The sequence below is a fragment of the Mauremys reevesii genome, linkage group 25, assembly GCF_016161935.1.
Source record: "Mauremys reevesii isolate NIE-2019 linkage group 25, ASM1616193v1, whole genome shotgun sequence".
Classification (NCBI taxonomy): Eukaryota; Metazoa; Chordata; order Testudines; family Geoemydidae; genus Mauremys; species Mauremys reevesii.
The window spans coordinates 4,568,166-4,588,338 of NC_052647.1; the positions used below are offsets into that span (position 1 = coordinate 4,568,166).

Here is a 20,173-nt window from a genome sequence, read left to right on the forward strand (position 1 = left end):
TTGGCCAACAGCCATCACTCTCCAGCTGCCCAGCTCTGAAAACAGTGCAGAAGTAAGGGCAATAACATGACATGCCCCCTCCTAAAATAACCTTGCAATGCCCCTGCAACTCCTTTTGGGTCAGGACCCCCAATTTCTCCTCAGTGAAATCTGTATAGTACAGGTTAAAAGCACACAAGACCAGATTGCATGAGGGGAGCCAGATTTCAGTCTGTCACGTTTTTCATGGCCTGGAATTTGGTAGGGCCCTACCCATAATCCTGTTGAGCTCTGATTGGCTGGCCATGCCCAGTGTATAAGTAGAAGGTGCCCTGTATAACTCCCCAGGTCAGCCCATTTCCTAGTGACTGGCCCATGCATCAGCGCAGAGTGGCCTGGAGCTCTTGTGGGGTGACACTGCTCTGTGTAACTCTGGTGTGCTTCCAGCCTGGAAGAGGCTCATCCTGCCATGCTTCAGAAACTCAGTGGGCCAGGAGTCTGAGCAGCCTCTTACATCCTGCCGCCCTCTAGTCCCAGTCTAGCCCAGAACCTGAGTCCAGATCTTTGGGAAAAGTGAGTTTAAGCACCTTCTCCAGGCAGTTTCCTTTTTCCTCAGGCACAGTGTCAAAGGTGAGATGGGAAAGAATCCCCAGTGGATATTCTCACTCTCCAAACGGTGAAATAGTTGCCTGCAATGTGTAAGATTTATCCCAGCAGTGCCATGCACAGAGTTAATCTTACAGCCCTGTGACTCTTGTTCTGCTTAGACTGCAGATGATGCAGTACCAACCTCTTGGCTGCGTGGGACCCACTGCTGAGTCCAAGCAGTTGGTGGGAAAGGCGAATAGAACAATTGCATCACAAGAGAATGGATTACTGTGTTCAATACAATTGGGCTTTGTGAGCCTGGCCCAACAGCAGTTACAGCTCTAACTCGCTGTGCTGTCCATGTCGTGCACCAGACAGAAGGTGAAGAAGCACTTTCAGGCCTGCTTAGACTGCAGAGTAATTTTCCTTTCAGTTCCCCTGCAGCCTGGGCACTATGAGGCATAACTTTCAGTTATTCTGTTGGATTTGAGATGTCCCAAGACCAAACACATGACCATCCTCTGTGTGTTTGGAGCTGACAGTATTAGATAAGCTCCTGTGCCTGCCTTGTGCAGGAGCTCGGATCCTACAAGTCATGTCATCGGCCTGTGCCTCAGTTTCCCCTAACTCACCCCTCTGATGTTAAGATAAGAACTATAAAAATGCCAAGAGTGGTGCATCGTCCGTGCTGCCCTGGGAGCCTGTCCATGATCCTGGGCCATAAATGGGGGAAGGGGGTGTAATCCCCTCCAGAATTCCTAGAAATACCCTCCTGTTTTTATCTCTTCCCCCCCGCCCCCCGTTACTGACTCCAGACATCCAGCTTCTCATGCAGCTGTGCTCCCCGCACTTTTCCCTGGCTGCTGAAGCTGGAACTTTGGAGACTTTCCAGATACTGAACATACCCAAGTGCTGCTCAGGAAGAGTCCCACATTCCACAGGTGCACTTGAAACACTCAGGTCTGAAACCCCAAGGAACTAATCACTAGTAAGAGACTTCTAGTGATTGCTCAAGAAGGTCAGAAACCACTACAGCCCAGGTAGCACAGGGAAGGCAAGTTCCTGGGCTGTCTGCTCTGGCTTGAGAGTGGAAGCAAGTACTGAATGAAGAGGATGGGAGGAGATTTGGGGAGAGTGGGTAGAATTTGAGTGCACAAAAGGGACTCAGAGAAATGCATCCTGCCCTCTGCTCCCTTCCCACAGTATTTCCAGAAGGTGATTCCTCATCAGTTCGACAGTTGCCCGGACAAGTTGATCCTGAAGGCATATCAGGTCAAATACAACCCCAAGAAAATGAAGAGGTAAGTTTGCTCCCTCACCCTGTGAAAGATCCTAGACAGGCAACTGGCAGAAAAATCCCTCCCTGGTCTGTGCTGTTTCGAGGATCCTGCACTAGACTTAAGCAGGAGGACAGGGAAAGGGAGCGTGCATTGCGGGCTCCTCTAGATATTCATTAGAGCCGCACAGCAAGCAGCAGTGAAAATAGAGAAGAGATGAGTGAGTGCTGTGCGGGAGGACTCACTAATAACAAGGGAATTACTGCCTTCTCTGACAGCAGGTCTGATGGGCTTGTGGGAGGCCATGAAAGCTTTCCCGCACTGTAGAGACAAGGCAGGCTGATGGCAACAGAGCTGCTTGGCCTTGGCAGGGATTCTGGCTTTGTTAGGAGTTGGGGGGGCATTTTGTGTATCCAAGGAAGTGGGTATAGCTCCTGCCCCAAACTTCCATCTCCCATTATGCAAGCAAAGGATGCTATGACCACCTGTCTTCCTCTCCTGGAAGGTCGAAGCCTGCAATTTGAATCTCTTAAGTGGGGACTGTCATCCTGACACTTGGTACGAAGGAGGGTGCAGAAGATGGAAAGATAAAGATCAGGCAAAATTGGCCTATTGCAATTTTTCTTGTAGTTCAGTTAAGGGACTAATTACTTCCTACCCCCGTGGTAGCCTACAGTAGCTGGTCTGCCTTATTATAAATTGCCTGAATGACTAGTGCCCTTCAGTCAGGCTGGGTCTCCCCAGCTCTGACGGGACTGTGTAGTGAGCAAAACTGTCCCCTTCCCCAAAAGATGGGACAGAAAGGAGAATCCCTTTGGGAGCACACAGTACTGAGAGACTGGCTAGGTTTCATAGTTCTGCTGTTGGATAACAAAGGGTTCAATCGGGGGCAGGGGAGGATTGCCTGGAGAGGTGAATTTAAGGAATGGTATTGGGGACACTCCTAGGCGCACAAACTGTCTGTTCCTCTTGTGCTACTGCTCACTCCTCACCACAAATCCTGATCCTTGGCCTGTGGCCGCCCACTGTGCTGCTCATCAGCTGATCTGGATGCCATGTTCTCTGGGATTGTGGCTCCAACTGAGGAGCAAGCAGTAGGAGCTGAGGAGCGGAGTGTGTCAGTGGTAGGTCTTTAAGTTGATTATGAGTGTGTAAGACCTCCACCCTGCAGCTAGGGGACTTAAAAATATAATACTTGGGTGAGGCAGTGTTTGTTGGTAAAAATCAGCATATATGTAAAACCCCCAATCCAGGGTCACTAATTTGCCTCATCATGCCCAGAAGCTTCAGTATGTGTGGCTTGTTGCTGCATGGGCCTCAGCACAAGGCACTGCAGGGGAGTTGTGGTGTTAGCCTAGATTGTTAGCTCCTGTCCTTTGCAGGTGTACCCACTGACCCTGAGCACTCTGCTGGGGGGAAGGGGGATGTGGGTCTGAAGCAGGTTTGATCCAACCTGGCTTTCATGTCTGTCTCAGGCTGGAGAAGGAGTATGCTGCAATCAAAAACAAAGAGATGGAGGAGCAGATTGAGATCAAAGTAAGTCCTTTCTTTGCTCCATGCCCTCCTTGCTCTAGTGTTGTCTGTATCACAGCAGCACACAGAGGGAAAGGTTATGGGAGCCACCTTAGTTTAACTCTGAGAGCTCATCAGATCACTGCCTCTAATGCTTCTTATCGGTGCTCACCGTTATCCAAAGTTAGACCTGTAGGGACAGAGATTACAGCTTTATAGACCTTTTCCCCTGAAAAAGATCCCATGTGCTTCTTATAAGCATAACACAGATGCCCCCTCTCCCATCTGGCCTTTCACATTTGTGTAACTAACTGCACTTGGGTACTGAAATTCCCCCAGCAACTTCAGTCGGATATCCCCTTCATTTTTTGTGCAGTGGTGCTGCTTGCTGTTAAACAGCTGCCATGTTCCACCCCAGAGACAGCTGCACTTCAGAGATGACCAAGGGGATCCCTATATATACTGTCTGGGTTCCTAGGGAATGAAAGGCACTATGTAAATGTAAGAGATTACTCCTGCTTCATTCTTATGACTGAATTTAGAACTTACCCCAAAGCACTGGCAAAGGGTTTTCTGCACCCCAGAAGTTCTCTCTAGGTCTCTGGTCCATCACTTGCTGTGATTTCAGTTACTTCCCAGTAGAGGGCAGACCCAACCTATTTAATAAGGCCAGGCTTGCGCACAGGAAGCTCCTGCTGATGTCTCGCTTCTTCCTCTGCAGAGGCTCCGGACTGAGAACCGCCTCCTGAAGCAGCGGATTGAGACCCTGGAGAAGGTGAGAGGCATGCCGGGCCGTGTGCGAATCCACCTCCTCCACTTCCAGACTAGCTTGGCTTCCAAAAACGAGGCCTTGCACAGCCGCCTGTCCCAGCTCACTATCAACATGCCCAGGAAAGGCAACCATTAGGCCAGGCCATGTAGGCCGCATCATAAGCTCACACCCCTGCCTAGCATGTCAGTCTAATGCACTGTGGGCAATAGTGATGGCTCCTAAAGGAAGACTTTGGAGCTGGGTCAAAGGGCAGGGACTAGACATAAGTTCAGGGTGACTATTAAAGTGAAGTTTTTGTGTTCAAACATTTTGCAAGCTGGATGAGATGATGATAAAGCACTTTAAATCTTACTTGCCAGGTCACTGAACTGATGCTTAGATTGTTTTTTTGTTTTTTTTTTGTTTTTTTTTAAATCTTCAGCTGCAGAATAAAATGTATAGAGCCCAAGTCCTGAAGATATGCTGAGGTCACTTGTAAAAGGGTATCTCTGGAACTGAGCAGAGTGCCTGATTTCTTTTCCTATGTGGCATTGACCATACTTTAGTGTGGCTTTTAAAACTTATTTACTTGGCCTGCAATTGATTTGATTGCCCTGCCGTTGTGTTTTGTACCTCAGCCTCACACTGTGAAATACTTCAAACTGCTTAGTTCTTGTGTAAAAAACTTACAAAATAGATTTAAATAAAGCTTAAAAGGAAAATCTACAGAACCAGAGAGAATCCCTGATTACCCTACGGCCTCCTGGCCCCATGCATGACCAAGGGTCATCTACTAGCCTATCCGCACCGCTGTCCTGCACTCTAGCACTGTAGTCCTGAGCTTCAGAGGTGCTGAGCACCTGCAGCTCCCATCCACCTGCGCAGGTAAATGTGTGCGTTCGGCACCTCTGTAAAATCAGGCCCTAGAGGCTAGGTCCTCTCTCTGACAGCACTTGCCAAGCTCAAGTATTTAGTATTATTTTTCCAGCTGGTAAGGACTCTGGCTGTCATGGATTTTTCCATTGCTAATTACTACGATCTTGTAGGGCATCACTGAGAACATCTTCAAGGTCTGCAGGCAGCATATGGCCCTAAAGTCTGTCATAGCAGCTCTCTATCCCTCTGGAACTGAAGGGTTCAGACCCAGCTAATCAATGGCAGCTTTATTGCTAGTGAACACAACGAGCAATTAGCCTTCTATCGAGGGAGACACTTGTTGGACAAATTCCCATACAGATTTGGGGTGGCTTCTGGCAGGCTGCCACTGTTTACAACAAAAGGTAGTCGAGTGAAAAAGTTTGGACCCCTCCTCCCCCCGGCCTTAGCTGATCTGGAAGACTTCGCTTCTTGGGTGCACTATCTCACTGGGCTCTGCTGGGTTCTCCTCCTCCTGCTGCTAAGTCTTGCTGTACTGTGTGCTTCTAGCTGTGGTTGGAACGCGTCTGCAATGACCTTGTTATTGTCGTGTCTTTTTTTTTCTTTTTTCTTTCTTTCCTTCTTCATCTTTCCTTCCCTGTCTGGATCTCCACTAGGAGAGTGCTGCCTTGGCAGATAGACTGATCCAGGTACTGTAAAACCTTTATTTTCATCTCTCTTTTCTTGGTTTTACCTTTCAATCTAGAAACAAAACAGCTGCACCCACTCTGTGTGTGATTTGCATTTGCTCCACTTCTTTTTATACAGGGTTAGAGCAGCACTCCCACGCCAGATTCAAAGGGTTACAAGTGAATCCTTCCTTTATCACAAAGCTTAAGAAGTCCCTTCTCCCACCAAAGATCTCTGAAACACAAACTTGAAAGAATTTTTGGGGCCAGAGCCTCAGTTGCTATAAATCAGCAAAGCTCTATTCAAATAAAAGGGCCAGTGGGTGTAAATTGGCATAGTGTGTTTGACTTCACTAGAGCGCTTTCAGTTTATACTAGCTGAGGATCTGACCCTTGATCTTCAGGCAGACATTCAGGGAGTGGCCCCGCTACGAAAATTATTACAGCCTGACTAGATAAGGCAGGCAAATCCTATCCTTGTTTTGCAGCTGGGAAACTTGAAGTGACTTGCCCAGGGTTCCACAGCAAGCGTGGGGCTAGAGTGGGAACTGGCACTCAGACCTCCTGAGTCTTCAGCCGCAAGACCATTCTTGCTGCTTAACTGACACCACACTGTAAGTTATGCATGTTGGCAGTCTTCAGCCAAGCATTGAATAGGGCAGAGAAGGTCATTCTGACAGCCCAGAGCTGGCCCCTCCACATCAGGCAGGAGCCAGTGTGAGGTGTGGGAGGGCAGTATATAGACAGCACCATCTGCTACACCTGGCTAGAGGATTCTAGAAATGTCCAGCTGCTGTAAAGCATATTAGGGTCTCTTTAACCACTGGGACACAAGGGTGGGAGTGGGGAGTGCCTGAGCAAAGCGGGTCCCTGCTATAACTCTGCTTCCTGCAGGACTTACCACTGTAACTATGCCACTAGCGCAGGAAGATCTAAAGTGCCCTGCCGGGGCAGGTGGTTCTGTCTCAAATTACCTCTATATAAATCCATGGTACGCCCCCATCTTGAATACTGTGTGCAGATGTGGTTGCTCCATCTCAAAACAAGATATATTGGAATTGGAAAAGGTACAGAAAAGGGCAACAAAAACAATTAGGAGTATGGAACAGCTTCAGTTAATCACACTGGGACTTTAAGAGATAACTAAGGGAGGATATGATAGAGGTCTATAAATTCATGACTGGTGTGGAGAAAATAAATAAGGAAGTGTTATTTATGTTTCATAACATAAGAACTAGGGGTTACCAAATGAAATGAATAAGCACCAGATTTAAAACAAACACAAGGAAGTATTTCTTCACACAATACACAGTCAGCCTTTGGAACTCCTCGCCAGAGGATGTTGTGAAGGCCAAGACTATCACAAGGTCCAGAAAAGAACTAAGTAAGTTAATGGAGGACAGGTCCATCAGTGGCTATTAGCCAAGATGGGCAGGGATGGTGTCACTAGCCTCTGTTTGCCAGAAGCTGGAAATGGGCAATGGGATGGCTCACTTGGTGATCACCTGTTCTGTTCGTTCCCTGTGGGGCACCTGGCATTGGCCACTGTCAGAAGACAGGGTACTGGGCTAGCTGGACCTTTGGTCTGACCCAGCGTGGCTGTTCTTATGCAAGGTGGCTCAACTCTTGTGTGTGCAGTATACAGCTCCCACCTCTCTAAGCAGCCCTTGCGTGGCATTATCACCCTTCTCCCCTGCCTCCTACGTGAAGGAGCAATGAGCCTTGTTTTACTCTGTCCTAGTCCACTCTAGTTAATAGCGGTCCTTGGAGCAGTGTGATGAAGAGGAGACCCACAATGCTGTGCGACGAGGGTGGGGGAAGACTCTTACTTTGATACCCATTGCCCCTGACTCCTAGAACTAGAAGATGGGATGGACCCAGCTATGCCTCACTTCAATCAAAACAAATTCAGGGTTGGAAATGCCCACCTCCCACCGCGATCCCCACCTGCAGTCACTAGGGGGGTCTGCATTGCCATCTAAACATTGGGCCAGGGTATTCAGTGCAAAATGGACTAAGGTGGGGCAATGGAAGCTCCTAGCTAACAGCATGAGGCTTCTGAGGCCAACTTCCTGATTGTATTGCAGCTCCCAGCTTTGCTGCTTCTATGGAGGCTGTGAGTGAGAGCCTCTAGATCACGCTAGCATTAAAAGTAGCAGTGGGGTTAGCACAGCCACTTATGTGCATTAAGTATGTTGCAAAAGCCAAAGCCACAAAGCTAAACTACTACAGCTTAGTCTCCACAGTGGCTTCACTCAAGGGGTGATGCTAAACCAGTGCAAACCCCCGGGCAGGCACTTAAATGTATGTAAACCTGGTTTGTATCAACTTAGCTTAAGTCAGTTTTTTCCTGTTTTAACCTACATTGACAAATTGGGTTTGAGATACGTTTTATGAGTGGCTACATAACAGGTTTGCACTGATTTAACTGAAGTGGTTTTAGTTAAACTGGTTGAGGATACTGAGGCCGGTTTTCACACTGGTGTGCATTCCTCTTCTGGGAGCAGGGTTGAGGGCTTTGAGTTCGTCATGCTATTCTTTAACTGCCAACCATTCGCTTAGTGCTGTAGAAGATGCAAACTGAAGCGAGAAAGCAAAGTCCCGGGAAGGACAAGGCAGGGATAACTAGAAATTCATCCTTGTGTAACTAAACTGCTGTAATTAAACCACTGCACACCTCTGTTGAGATGCAGTGCACCTTAATCTGGTAATTAACACTTGTGTTAGCACTAGTGCTGCATACCATTAGTGGTTGTGCTGGTGCAGCTACATTGATTTATTTGTATTATTATAACACCTTGGAGCCCCAGTCATGGCTCAGACCTTCATTGTGCTAATTGCTGTACAAACACCCAACAGAATGATGGTCCCTGTCCCAAAGAGCTCCCCATTTAAGACAGTAGTCCTCAAACTTTTGAGTCAGGCCCCTCCTTCCCCCTGTCCATCCCCCGCTGCCCCTTCAGGGCCAGGAGCAGGGCTGCGGCTCTCGGGGGAGGGGGAAGCAGAGAAAGTAAGGGGGATGAGGCTGGGGCTACAGCTAGGAGTGGGTCTGAGGCCAGAGTTGTGGCCAGGAGTTGGGCTGGGAGCAGAACCGCAGCTGGGGGTGGAGCCATGTCAGGGGCAGACATGGTGCTGGGAGCAGGGCTGGGGGGCGCTCCCTCCTTGTCCCCTGTGGAGGCTGGCCTGGCCCGCCTTGCCCCTACGAACATTCCTCCGTGCTCCCCTAATGGGGAACAGCCCGGAGTTTGGGGACTTCAGATTTAAGACAAGAGCCAGCAGATGAATACCAGCCAACAAAGCAGTACAAGGAAACAGGGACACAGTACTGGACAGCCTGATAGGCAGTGGGCTCAGCACACCAGCAGTCTCCCCAGTGTCAAGGGTTTTGTAGAATTGTGGCAAAGGAGTGTTTGAAGGAGGACAATGACTTTGTGGGTATTTACGGAGAACTCCTCCCAAGCCTGGGGGTGGGTGGGGGAGAAAGGGGCTTGCTGTAGTGATCACACTCAATTTTGGTTGTGTACAGCCAGCCTCTACTAGGGCCACAATCTCATTTACACCACTGAGGGTGCTCGCCTCATGCTGCCAGCACCGTGTTCAGCAGAGTCAGCCCCATCAGCTCTTCTTAGCTAAGAACTCTCCCTCTTCAGGGGTAGCACAGCAGTGGGGAGTCTGTCACGAGACCACTGGGCCACCCTTGTGGGGGTGAAGGGAGTGTCATGGACTCTTTAAGTCAGATCATGAAAAGTGTGGCTCTTGGCTAGAGGAAGATAAGTCCTAAGGCAGTTTTCCTGGGCAGTGTCTCTCAGTGAAACTAAACAAGCCCAGCCAGAATGACTCTTGAATTACTGCCATCAGCCCCAGTGCATTCCTCAATGCCAAGTCCTCTGCCTAAGCCAGGGCTTGCTCAGGAGTCTCCTCCGCTGGAGGAGACCACTATGGCTTCCCTCACCTGGGAGGCTGTAACGATGCTGGTTCTGGCAGAACCCAACTGAGAGTGCCAGTTCAGGACAAATTGCTTAAAGCAGGGCAGTTACAGCCTAAGGCTGGGGTTTTTCCACCTCTAAGGCAAACCAAACCAGCCAGACAAAGAGGACTTTGGTCTCACCCCACTGGCTAACCACAAGTCACCCAAGCAATTCCACTCATTATGGGGACAAATGGTTATGAAAACCAATACCCCAGTAAAAGAAAAAAGGTTCTCCTGATCCCATAGGACCAAGCCCCAGACCCAGGTCAATATACAAATCAAATCTTACCCACAAATCACACTGTTGCCAATCCTTTAGAATCTAAAATCTAAAGGTTTATTCGTAAAAGGAAAAAGATACAGATGAGAGCTAGAATTGGTTACATAGAATCTATTACATACAGTAATGGCAAAGTTCTTGGTTCAGGCTTTGTAGCAGTGATAGAATAAACTGCAGGTTCAAAATCAAGTCTCTGGAGTACATCCCCCGCTGGGATGGGTCATCAGTCCTTTGTTCAGAGCTTCAGTTGGTAGCAAAGTCCCTCCAGAGGTAAGAAGCAGGATTGAAGACAAGATGGAGATGAGGCATCAGCCTTTTATAGTCTTTTCCAGGTGTAAGAACACCTCTTTGTTCTTACTGTGGAAAATTATAGCAAAATGGAGTTTGGAGTCACATGGGCAAGTCCCTGCATACATTGCTGAGTCACACGGCGTATCTGCCTTCTCTCAATGGATCAGTTGTATAGCTGATGGTACTTAATGGGCCATCAAGCAGGCTAGGCAGAGGTGACACCAACTTGGCTGGGGTGTCACCCAGAGGCATAGCAGAAGTTTGAAATACAAACAGTATAGAACCAATATTCATAACTTCAACTATAAAAATGATACACATATACAGATAACCAGCAAACCATAACCTTGTCTTAGACACCCTATTTGACCCCTTTTATACAAGATTTGGTGCCATTACAGGACTTTGGTTGCAACAATGATCTATATGGTCCCAGTTCATGTCAATAACGTCACAGAGGCCCAGCTATCAGTACCTCCTCCTATCAGCTTAGCAAGCCACAGCTCACATCTCCTTACCCTGGCAGACCAGCTTCCTTCATTGTGGCCAGAGAAGAGGTTTAACCCCTTCCTGCATGTCCCACACACCCATGTCACATGTGAGGAGAGGTTTGAACCAGGAGAAGGGCCAGTGGGTAGGTGAACCAGGCTGGAGGGTCTGCTGCATACAGAGATGGGAGTGGGAGGAGACGTGGGGCATGAAGGCTGGCATCGTTTGTTGAGCTGGTGTGATAAGGTGTAACGTAGCGGTCATCTCATTAGTACTAATGCTTTATATTTCAAAGCATTTCTCGTGCCAGCTGCATACAGCTCCTCTGCAAACACAGCCACCTCTGGGGTGGAGAGAGGTAGCTAGGGCAATGAGGGCAAATGTTGACTAGAGACTGTCACTGAGCCCACTCTTGGTGAAAAGTGCAGTGGTTCTCTTCACCAAGTAGAGGGGACCCCGTGTCTGTACCCTGGTGAACACTAGAGAACCCGATTGCCCTCAGAGAGACAGGGCTAAAGCAACCCTGTGGAGCTGAGAACAGAGGCTTCGAGGGAGGAAACTGAGCTCATCCACCGGGGGCGCAGGCACTGCCAGCTCTCAGCACCATCATGATGACAATTTAACGTTTAGATGGTCATAGCACCTGGAGCCCAATCACATTGGTGCCTTGTTACGCTAGGCACTGCACCCACCCACATGCAGAGTAAATGACTCCCAGTGGCAGCGTGTACACACCCAAAAATGACCACACAAAGTAAATGGCCCCATGCACGTGCATATGCAGAGTTAATGATCTGCATTGGGTGAGGCAATGTGCACATATGCACAAGGTAAATGACCTTTTGTGCAAGTTTTGCACCAGTCCCTCTGCCCAATACAATATTCTAGGGCCTTTCGATTTCTTACCCATCAGGAAGTCACCAATGCCTGATGTGCATTCTTAGGATCTCTGGGATAGAGGAGCCTCCAATCTGGTGACAGAGAGTCAGTGGGAGAGCCCCTGATTCCCAATCCCTCCCCTCTGCTCTAAGCACTACACCATGCTGCCCCCCCCAGTACAATAAATGCAAGTCAGGTGACCTAGTTCCCTGTTCTAACCAGTAGAGACATTGTCTCCCAGTGTTGGGAACAGAACCCAGGAGTCCTGGCTCCCTGGTGGCACTCATCCTCTTGCTAGCAGGGTGTTCACAGGCCAGTCTGATTTGGAGGGAGTGTTTTGTCCAAACACATCAGTGACCCAATGGACAGGACAGGGTGCTAGGCGTGAGGGCCCCTCTATGTTCTAATCCTGGGCTTTCCACTGACTAACAGTCACTTCCCCCCTGTCTTTCTGTGCCTCAGTTTCCCTAACTGTAAAATAAGGATAATGCCATTAACTCACTATTCTAAAGCACTGTCTGGCCTGTGCATGAAAACGGGTTTAAAAGGGATGAGCGTTAATATGTTGTATGCCTCCTTGTAAAGCAGGCGTTTGTCCCAAGGTCACAGTTGTGGAACCCCAGAGGTCCCCCACTCTCACCACTAGACTGCACTCCCCTCCAAGATCTGAGACTCTAATCCAGGTGTCCTGAGTCCCATCCCTCTGATCTCACTCGATCACACTCTTCTCCCAGAGCTAGAAATGGAACCCAGGAGTCCTGACTCCTATCTCTGTATACTTTAGCTGAAAGACACTGTGGCAAGTGGTAGCCTTATACACAGAAGGGGTAACTGGCACTGAAGCATTGGCAGCGGAAGGTTGGGCAGCTGCTGACAGAGCTGTCTGAGGCATAGGCGGCCCCTTGGGGAGTTCACTTCTTTCTGGTAAATCTGATCCCACCAGGCTGTGATCCCAGCCACTGCATGAGGCCCAGAGAGAGAATTCCCATGCAGATGCACATGGAGCATGTTGAAGGTGTTTCCTTTGACATTTTCTTTCCCTCTCCTCTTCTCCCTCTCCCCGCCAGGGCCAAGTCACCCGCGCGCAGGAGGCCGAAGAGAATTACATCATCAAGCGAGAGTTGGCGGTGGTGAAGCAGCAGTGCAGCTCAGCCACGGAGAACCTGCAGAAGGCCCAGAGCACCATCCGGCAGCTGCAGGACCAACAGGTGAGGAAGCAGGCTAGGGTGGGACCATGACACAGGGTGCCAGGTGGCAGTAAAAATGCAGGCCTGGGGATTTGCCCTGCTTACTGGAACCCCTGGACTAGATGGGCAAAGCAGCTGTAAGCCCTGATGTGCACCCGCGCAGCTTTCCCTTGGGCAAATAGCAGCTGAGCCCGTCCATGCTAGTGCAGCTGCACATATAGCTGGGTACAATTTAGCCACATGATGCCATCTTGGGATCCTGCCTCCCAGATGTTCAGGGAGCTGCCACTTAGCTGCAGCAAGAGAATGTAATATTTGTATTAGGGTAACACCCAGAGACCCCAACTAAAATTGGGGCCCTGTAGTGCCAGGCACTGCACAGACAATCCCTGCCCTGGAACTTACACTCTGATGATGCAAAGGAAGGATTAATAGCCCCATTTTATACCTGGGGAAACTGAGGCACAAAGCTATGCCCCAGAAGCCTTTGGTAGAGCTAGGAATTGAACGTACATCTCCTGAGTTCTAATCCAGCACTGTAACCACAAGTCCATCTTTGGTCTCTGGACAGGGTTTATGGTGGATTGATTTAAATCAAAGTGATTTAAATAATTTATTTTAATCTTGGTTTGGGTTTGCACTTTTTAGTTATTGTTCTAAAGAGATGTTGATTCTCATGGGTTGGTAACCATTAAAACATGTTGATTTGCACCAAACTATAAGCTTTACACTAAACTTGGAACTTCTTTTTGCTAACCAGCAGGATACACTATATTTATACACATTTATTTACACAGTTATAGAGCTTAACATTCATTTATTCAGAGTCTTAATGTTTACATGTTTATAATGTTATAAAATGGTAAATGATGCATTTATTTTCTACATGATTGATTTTTTATTTGTGAATTTTGTCAAGCTCTATTTGGATAGAAATTGGCGTTTAATTAAAAATGTGCAAAAAGAAGCATTTTAAAAAAAATTAGTTAAATAAAACTACCTTAAATGTGCTACATACATAAGAAAAACAAGTTAATCAAAACACATTTTGCATTTAAAACTGATTTATTGAACAAAGAAAGTATCTGATAATGAGTTGAACTAACTAAATGGTAAACATGTCCTTCAAGATTTTAATATGCAGTGTATGTAAAGCTTGTCTCTCACCAACAGTAGTTGGTCCAATAAAAGATATTACCTCACCCACCTTGTCTCGTCGAGATTTTAGAACCAGTAGATCTCATCCTCTAACATCTAGTTTTTATTCATAGTTTGAAAAAGATAAACAAGCTTTCCTCCTTTTTCAACTCTGAATTGGTTTCTTAACTTTCAATGAACTAGTCCTTGAACTGAACTAGAATAAACTGAAATCAAGAAAATATTCTCTTTGCACCTGTAGAAGAAGCTACTGCTGTCAAAAACTCATTTAGCACTTCAACAAACTCTGGTTGCAGGTGCTGAGCCAAGTGTCTTCCACCACTTCAGTGGTTTGACTTTCTTTAAAACTTTAGCAGCAAACTTGTATTGCTTAATTTAAATGTTTTATTTAATTTAAACTATTTTAATAGATTACAGTCAGTTTAGGCCTTAACATATATTGCTATAACTTCAATTTTTAATTTTAAATAGGTTCATTTTTAAAAGGAAAAATATGTACTTTAAATTTTAAAAAATGCAATATATGTTTTGAAAAATCAGTTGGTTTTTATTTTTATTTTTTTTAAATCATTGTTGGTGCCTCTGCTGGTTCCACTTTGGTCACTGTTGTCTATAGTCAAACACCCCTTCTTGCAAGAAGCAGTGGAGGTGAGCTTGTGGATTTCAGCAGTGGCCCTGGAGATGAGTGATGTAGCAAAGGTTGCTTTGGTGTTACACTGAATCCAGACCAGAGCCGAAATTCAAAGCTTACCCTAACAAACAGCTGGAGTGTGCCCTTCAGCAGGGAGTCCCCTCTCGGGGACTGCGCTTGCTATAACACAGTTAATATCCGTACTGTGAAAATAACTAGAAAGGAATGACGCAGGACGGCCTTGTAGTTAAGGCCCTGGGCTGGGACTCGGATCTAGATTCCATTCTCAGCTTTGCCACTGACCCGCTGTGTGAGCTTGGACAAGTCCTTGCGTGTCTCTGGGCCACAGTTCCCCACCTGTAAAAGATGGATAACAATGCTCCCTTCCTTTGTCTGTTCAGACTCTGAGCTCTTTGGGGCATGGACTGTCTCTCGTTCTGTCTCTGTGCAGCAATGGGGCCCTGATCTCACCTGAGCTTTCTAATTGCTGCTACAATAACTTGGGACATGTACTGTTGACAGCTGTGGGCATTAGAGCTGCTGCGAAGTCAGGGCTGAACCACTAAGTGGAGGTTACAGAGATGAAAGCAAAAGCAAAGCAAAAGCTAAGTGTGTGTGGGAGGGGCGCTTGGTGGCTCTGATGGTCTCACTCACACACACACTCCCATGTAAAGGTTACCATGTGCGCATTGCTGAGAGCCCAATCTCTTTGCCACCTGTTGCCTGTCTTCGACAGAAGCTTTTTGATCAGGGAGGGCTTCTTATGAATCTCACAGGTGTCCTTGCAAGTGGGAAAAACGGCCAAGCAGTAGGTTGTTTTTTCTTGGGTGGGGGGAGGGCTTTGAATCCCCCCCCTTCTGTGTGCAACTGAAGTCTCTGGTATTTTACCCCATCAAAAAATACAGAGCTCTCACCAAATGGAACAAACAAACAGTGAAAGCTCTCCAGGAGAGAATGCAGGGCTGTGTTGTTACAGGGAGAACAATAGTGCCTAGAAAGCAGAGCTGCCTACCGTGGATGGGCAGAAAAAAAGAACCTAGAGGTTTGTCTGCTTCATGAGCTCTTCTGGTTCATCCAAAACAGGTTCTTTGTGGGAAGGAAGGGCTGGTCTTCTGGTGAGAGCACGGAACTGGGACTCAGGACTCCTGGGTGCTGTTCCTGGCTCTGCGTGGGGAGTGGGAACTAGTGAGTTAGCAGGGGCCTGGGAGGTAGGATTCTTGGGTTCTATTCCTGGTTTTGCCACTGACTGTGTGACCTCAGGCAAATCTCAACATCTCTCTCTGCCTCAGTTTCCGCAGCTGCAAATGAGGATAACAGTTCTCTACACAACAGGAGCATTGTAATACTAAGTTACTTAACGTCTGTAAAACATGTTGGGCTGTTCGAGTGGGAGACAGGCAGTGTGTTGCTGTTAAATGCGGAGTGTGTTGAAGCACAGTGTTACACTAGAAATGTCTCTTCCATTCCATGTGCAACTGACTCATTTCAGAGGTACTGTCCTACAGAGGAGAAGTCTGATGGAAGCCATAGACCCCAGGGTAAGGAACTGATAGCTGGAGAGGGATAACTGTTAGCCTCTGGGCATAAACCAAAGGTGCCAGTTCACATGGACTGTCCCATATCAGAAGTCTTTTGCAAATGGGCTGAGTGAAATGAGGGAGTCTCCTCCCACCTGACCTTTGTCAGGTGGGAGGAGAGAGAGAGAGAACCCTTCTCTCTTGGGCAGCTCCAGGGACATCTCAGGCTGCTAAGCAAAGCTCCAGACCATCCAGGGGAAGAATCCTACACTAGCTGAGGGGAGGATGAGAAGCTGTGACCCATCTTTAATTTGCCAGTCCTAGGGGAATTCACAGCTAGATTGATTCTGAGTTCAGCTTCTGAGAAGACAGGGCTTTGCCACACCAAATCAGAACATTAGCCCATCTACTGTGGCAGAGGCCACTACACGAGGCATCAGAGCAGCCTCTCCTTTGGACCATCAGTGGTGACAGCCCTTCCTGGCAGTTCTTTTGAGATCCAGGTGGTGGCTGAGGAGGGGAATTGGAAGTGGGGAGCTGGGTCTCCGGAGACTGAAAGAACTGGAGAACCACAGCTTCATAGAAAGCGGAACCATCTCACACTCCACCCCCCATGCCTCCTGCCTCCTTCCTCCTTAATGCACCTGGACAATTCCACAGTGCTGCAGATGCGTGGTGGTGGGAGATTCCTTCCTGAGCCCATACCGGTAATCAGTGTGTGTCCCCAGCACAAGATCTGATAAACCCATCATCTCCGTTCACATGGCAACGGCCGCAAAACTCTCCAGCCTGTCTTTAAACCAGCTATGCTATCAGGCTGTAACCTCCCCTCCCACTGGCTGGAAATATGCAGGGTGATCACAGACAAGCCCTCCTAGGGCCCATCTAGTCCATCCACCCATAGAGGCCAGGGCAGGGGACCGAGGTCCCCATATCATGCTCCCCTTGGCAGGGACGGTTCCCTCCCTCACCCTAGGAGCATATTCCTCTCCTGTGGGGTGCTCTCATTGCAGTTGCAGTCACTCAGCATGGGGGGAACTGGTTGGGGAGGGTTCTTGTTTCACTGATGGGGGATGACGGTTCTGCCACTCAAGCTTGGTGCTGGGTAGGGTTGGCGTGGATCTGGGTTAAGCTTTGAGGCCAAACAGGTGCCAGGGCTAGACCTCAGCTGCTATAAATTGCCACTGACTCTGATGCAGAATCCCATCAGCCGGGGATCTGGCCCTATTGACTCCAATGGAGTGATGCTGGTTTATACACCAGCCGGGGATTCGGCCCCATTGACTCCAATGCAGCGATGGCCATTTGCGCCAGCCGGGGATCTGGCCCTAAAACTCTGATTCCAGGGTGCTGAGATCTCACCCCCCGCTGGTGCAAGTCTCCTGTCCCAACCAAAGCAGAACCGGAAATTAGGCCGCTTTTGGTTTTGGATCCAACCTAAAACCGCAGCTACAGAGGGGTGGTTTTGAATGCGAGGCCTCCAATCCAAAGCGCTCCAAAATTCAAAGGGTGTTGGGTTGGAGGTTGCATCTGGTTGCAAGGAGGGGTCTCCACCCCTCCTCCCATGGGCTGGATTGGATCGCGTTTAATTCCCCCCCAGAAAACAAGCTGGTGTTTATCTGATGAACTGCCAACAGCTGTGATAGCACAGACGGTTACAGTGGGTAGGAGCTGTGCCAGCGCTCCCCCGGCCTTTCCCCCAGCGGAGGTTGCTGTGGTTGAGGCGTGCTCTGGAGAGTAGCACTCTGCTCAGATTGGGTGGGGTGGGGGTGAGATTGAAGAGCCAGCTGGATCCCGCCACAGGAGAGCCTACAGCAGCCAGCAACGGTATCCTCGCCCAGCTACCCTCCTTGGGGCCCCAGGGTGTCGCATAAGCAGCCTCATGGCCTGCCGCCTCCTTGGAGCATGCCTAGTTCCCGCCAGAACTGTGGCCACTGGAGAAAAGGTTCAGAAGAAGATCTAGAGCAGCCACCACATTCAGGTGCTAGGTGTCTAACCCCATCAGGCAGTGCACAGTACAGTGACGGGAGTTGGGTCCATTTGTTCCCACAGGTCAGCAGGGACTGACAAGGCAGCAGTCAGCTGGCTCTTAGGAATCAGCTGCCCAGGTGTCATGCTAATGGGCCCCCAGAAGCTGAATCCTGGACAGTTTGGTCCAATGTGAAGCCTTAAGGAGAAATCTCAGAGCATGCTGCTAGGGGATACTGTGCTGGCCTTCCACGGGCTACCTAGGCACTCTAGATTTTTTGACGGATGATAACTTAGAAATTAGCTGACAGGAGCACTGCATCTAATTCCTACATAAAAGAAAGAAAACACATATGCAAACACGAAGTAAAGCCATATTTTCAGTGTATATGTAAATTTAGAACAATTAGGGAATAATACAGCAAGATATTCCCAATCCGAGCCTTGAGGTGGAGTAGAACTGTTCGGCTGTGTTCTGCCATTAAACCAGTGTTCCCCAGCCTTTTCGTCTGAAGACTTATGGACATTAAAGATCCTCTGGCCCTTTCTGCAAAAGTGGGAGAGTTAACTCTGGTGCCCAGCTTCATTCACCTCTTACAACCTTCAGCTGTAGCATTGCTATACATCTGTTACCCAGTGCCACATACCACCCCAGAGCTGCTGCACTGCAGTGATGGGCACAATAGTCACTTCAGAGGGCACGTCTATAGGAAGAGAGACTCCAGATCTGGGCAGCGAGTTGGGGGTGTCTCAAAGAGTGGCAGGGAAGGTGAGCAGAGCTGTCTGATCATGAGTGCAGCTTAACATTGCGCTGGGCCCCCAGAGTGCAGATCTGTGTCTGTAGTCCTGCAATCTGCCTTCCTTCCCCCCTACCCATCGATGCTCCTCGGCCCTGCCCTACAGGGCTGCAAGGAGAGTTCCTTCCAGCGGCCTCTCACGTTGTCCTGCACTGAATATGGGGTGCAATTGTGGTTAAAAATTGGCTGTGTGTGCTTGAGCATGTCTCCCCCTAGAGGCTGGCTCCTTCAACGAAAACAGCCTTGCTCTCGCTAGAGGAGTTCCTCACTTGGTAGAGGCCTGTGGTTTCAGTGCTAAAGATCCCCTCCCTGGTTAACAATGCCTGGTTTGGGTTTTTTTGCTTCCTCACAGGGAAACCCCCGGTTCACAGAGGAGTTTGTCAATCACCTGGAAACAGAGCTGGAGCAATCACGTCTGAGGGAGACGGAGACACTGGGCGCACTCAAGGAGATGCAGGACAAAGTGCTGGACATGGAAAAGGTGTGTGTGGGGAGGGAGAAATCCCTGCTCCAGCATCATTTAAATATGCAGTGGGAGTCATGGGGGGAGCAGCTTGTGCCCCTACAACTTGCTGTGGGTCTGTTATTTTTATAGCATGGGTTGTAAAACCAAGGCCTCTGATGGCTTCAGGGTCATTAAAGATCCCATGATGCTTTCCATAAAAGTGGAGCTGTTAGCCTAGCCCTCCTGGTCCAGTACCATAGAAGGGTTGGTTTGAGCATTGGCCTGCTAAACCCAGGGTTGTGAGTTCAATCCTTGAGGAGGCCATTTAGGGAACTGGGGTAAAAAACTGTCTGGGGTTGGTCCTGCTTTGAGCAGGGGGTTGGACTAGATGACCTTCTGAGGTCCCTTCCAACCCTGATATTCTATGATTCTAAGGATTCTGCCTACGTAGACCCTCTCCTCCCTGTAGTTTCAGCTGGATGTGGGATTTTCCATCCTCATCTGATCTGTAGTTAAACAGCTGCTGTGTCCCCCGAGAAGTGGGCATATTTCAGTGGGGAGTTAAGTGTAGTTTGCAGAGTGCATTGGGGTCTTTCAGGATGAAAGGCATAAGGGATCAGATGCTCAGCTTCTGTAAATCAGCATAGTGCCATTGACTTCAGTGGAGATAAGCCAGTTGATACCATTTGGGGATCTGGCCTGATATTCACTGTGGTGCTACTGATCTGTGCCACTTGGATTTAGGCTGGTGAAGTGCATGGCCTGATGTTTAATTGTACTTCACAATCCTAAGCAAAGGAAGTCCTGAGCTAAACTCAGCTTTCCTTTTAGTGGGACCTGAATCAAATTGACAGCAGCTGCTGTGCGTATCATAGTGATTAAAGTGTGTGGGGAGCCTTCAAGCATTTGC

General features: G+C 48.6%; 1 protein-coding gene across 8 annotated transcripts in view; it reads left to right on the plus strand.

Moving 5' to 3' along the window:
- The window catches only part of EVI5L (ecotropic viral integration site 5 like), a 75,248-nt gene that overhangs the window by 31,280 nt on the left and 23,795 nt on the right, over positions 1–20,173 (plus strand). For 5 of the 8 annotated variants that reach the window (XM_039514196.1, XM_039514199.1, XM_039514198.1 and 2 more), the window contains exons 9-15: positions 1,771–1,868; positions 3,320–3,380; positions 4,078–4,131; positions 5,640–5,672; positions 12,628–12,768; positions 16,042–16,074; positions 19,171–19,299. In XM_039514196.1, coding sequence (XP_039370130.1) covers positions 1,771–1,868; positions 3,320–3,380; positions 4,078–4,131; positions 5,640–5,672; positions 12,628–12,768; positions 16,042–16,074; positions 19,171–19,299 — 549 coding nt within the window. The remainder of the gene's footprint in view (positions 1–1,770; positions 1,869–3,319; positions 3,381–4,077; positions 4,132–5,639; positions 5,673–12,627; positions 12,769–16,041; positions 16,075–19,170; positions 19,300–20,173) is intronic. The other 3 variants (XM_039514195.1, XM_039514193.1, XM_039514200.1) reach the window with 3 other exon arrangements.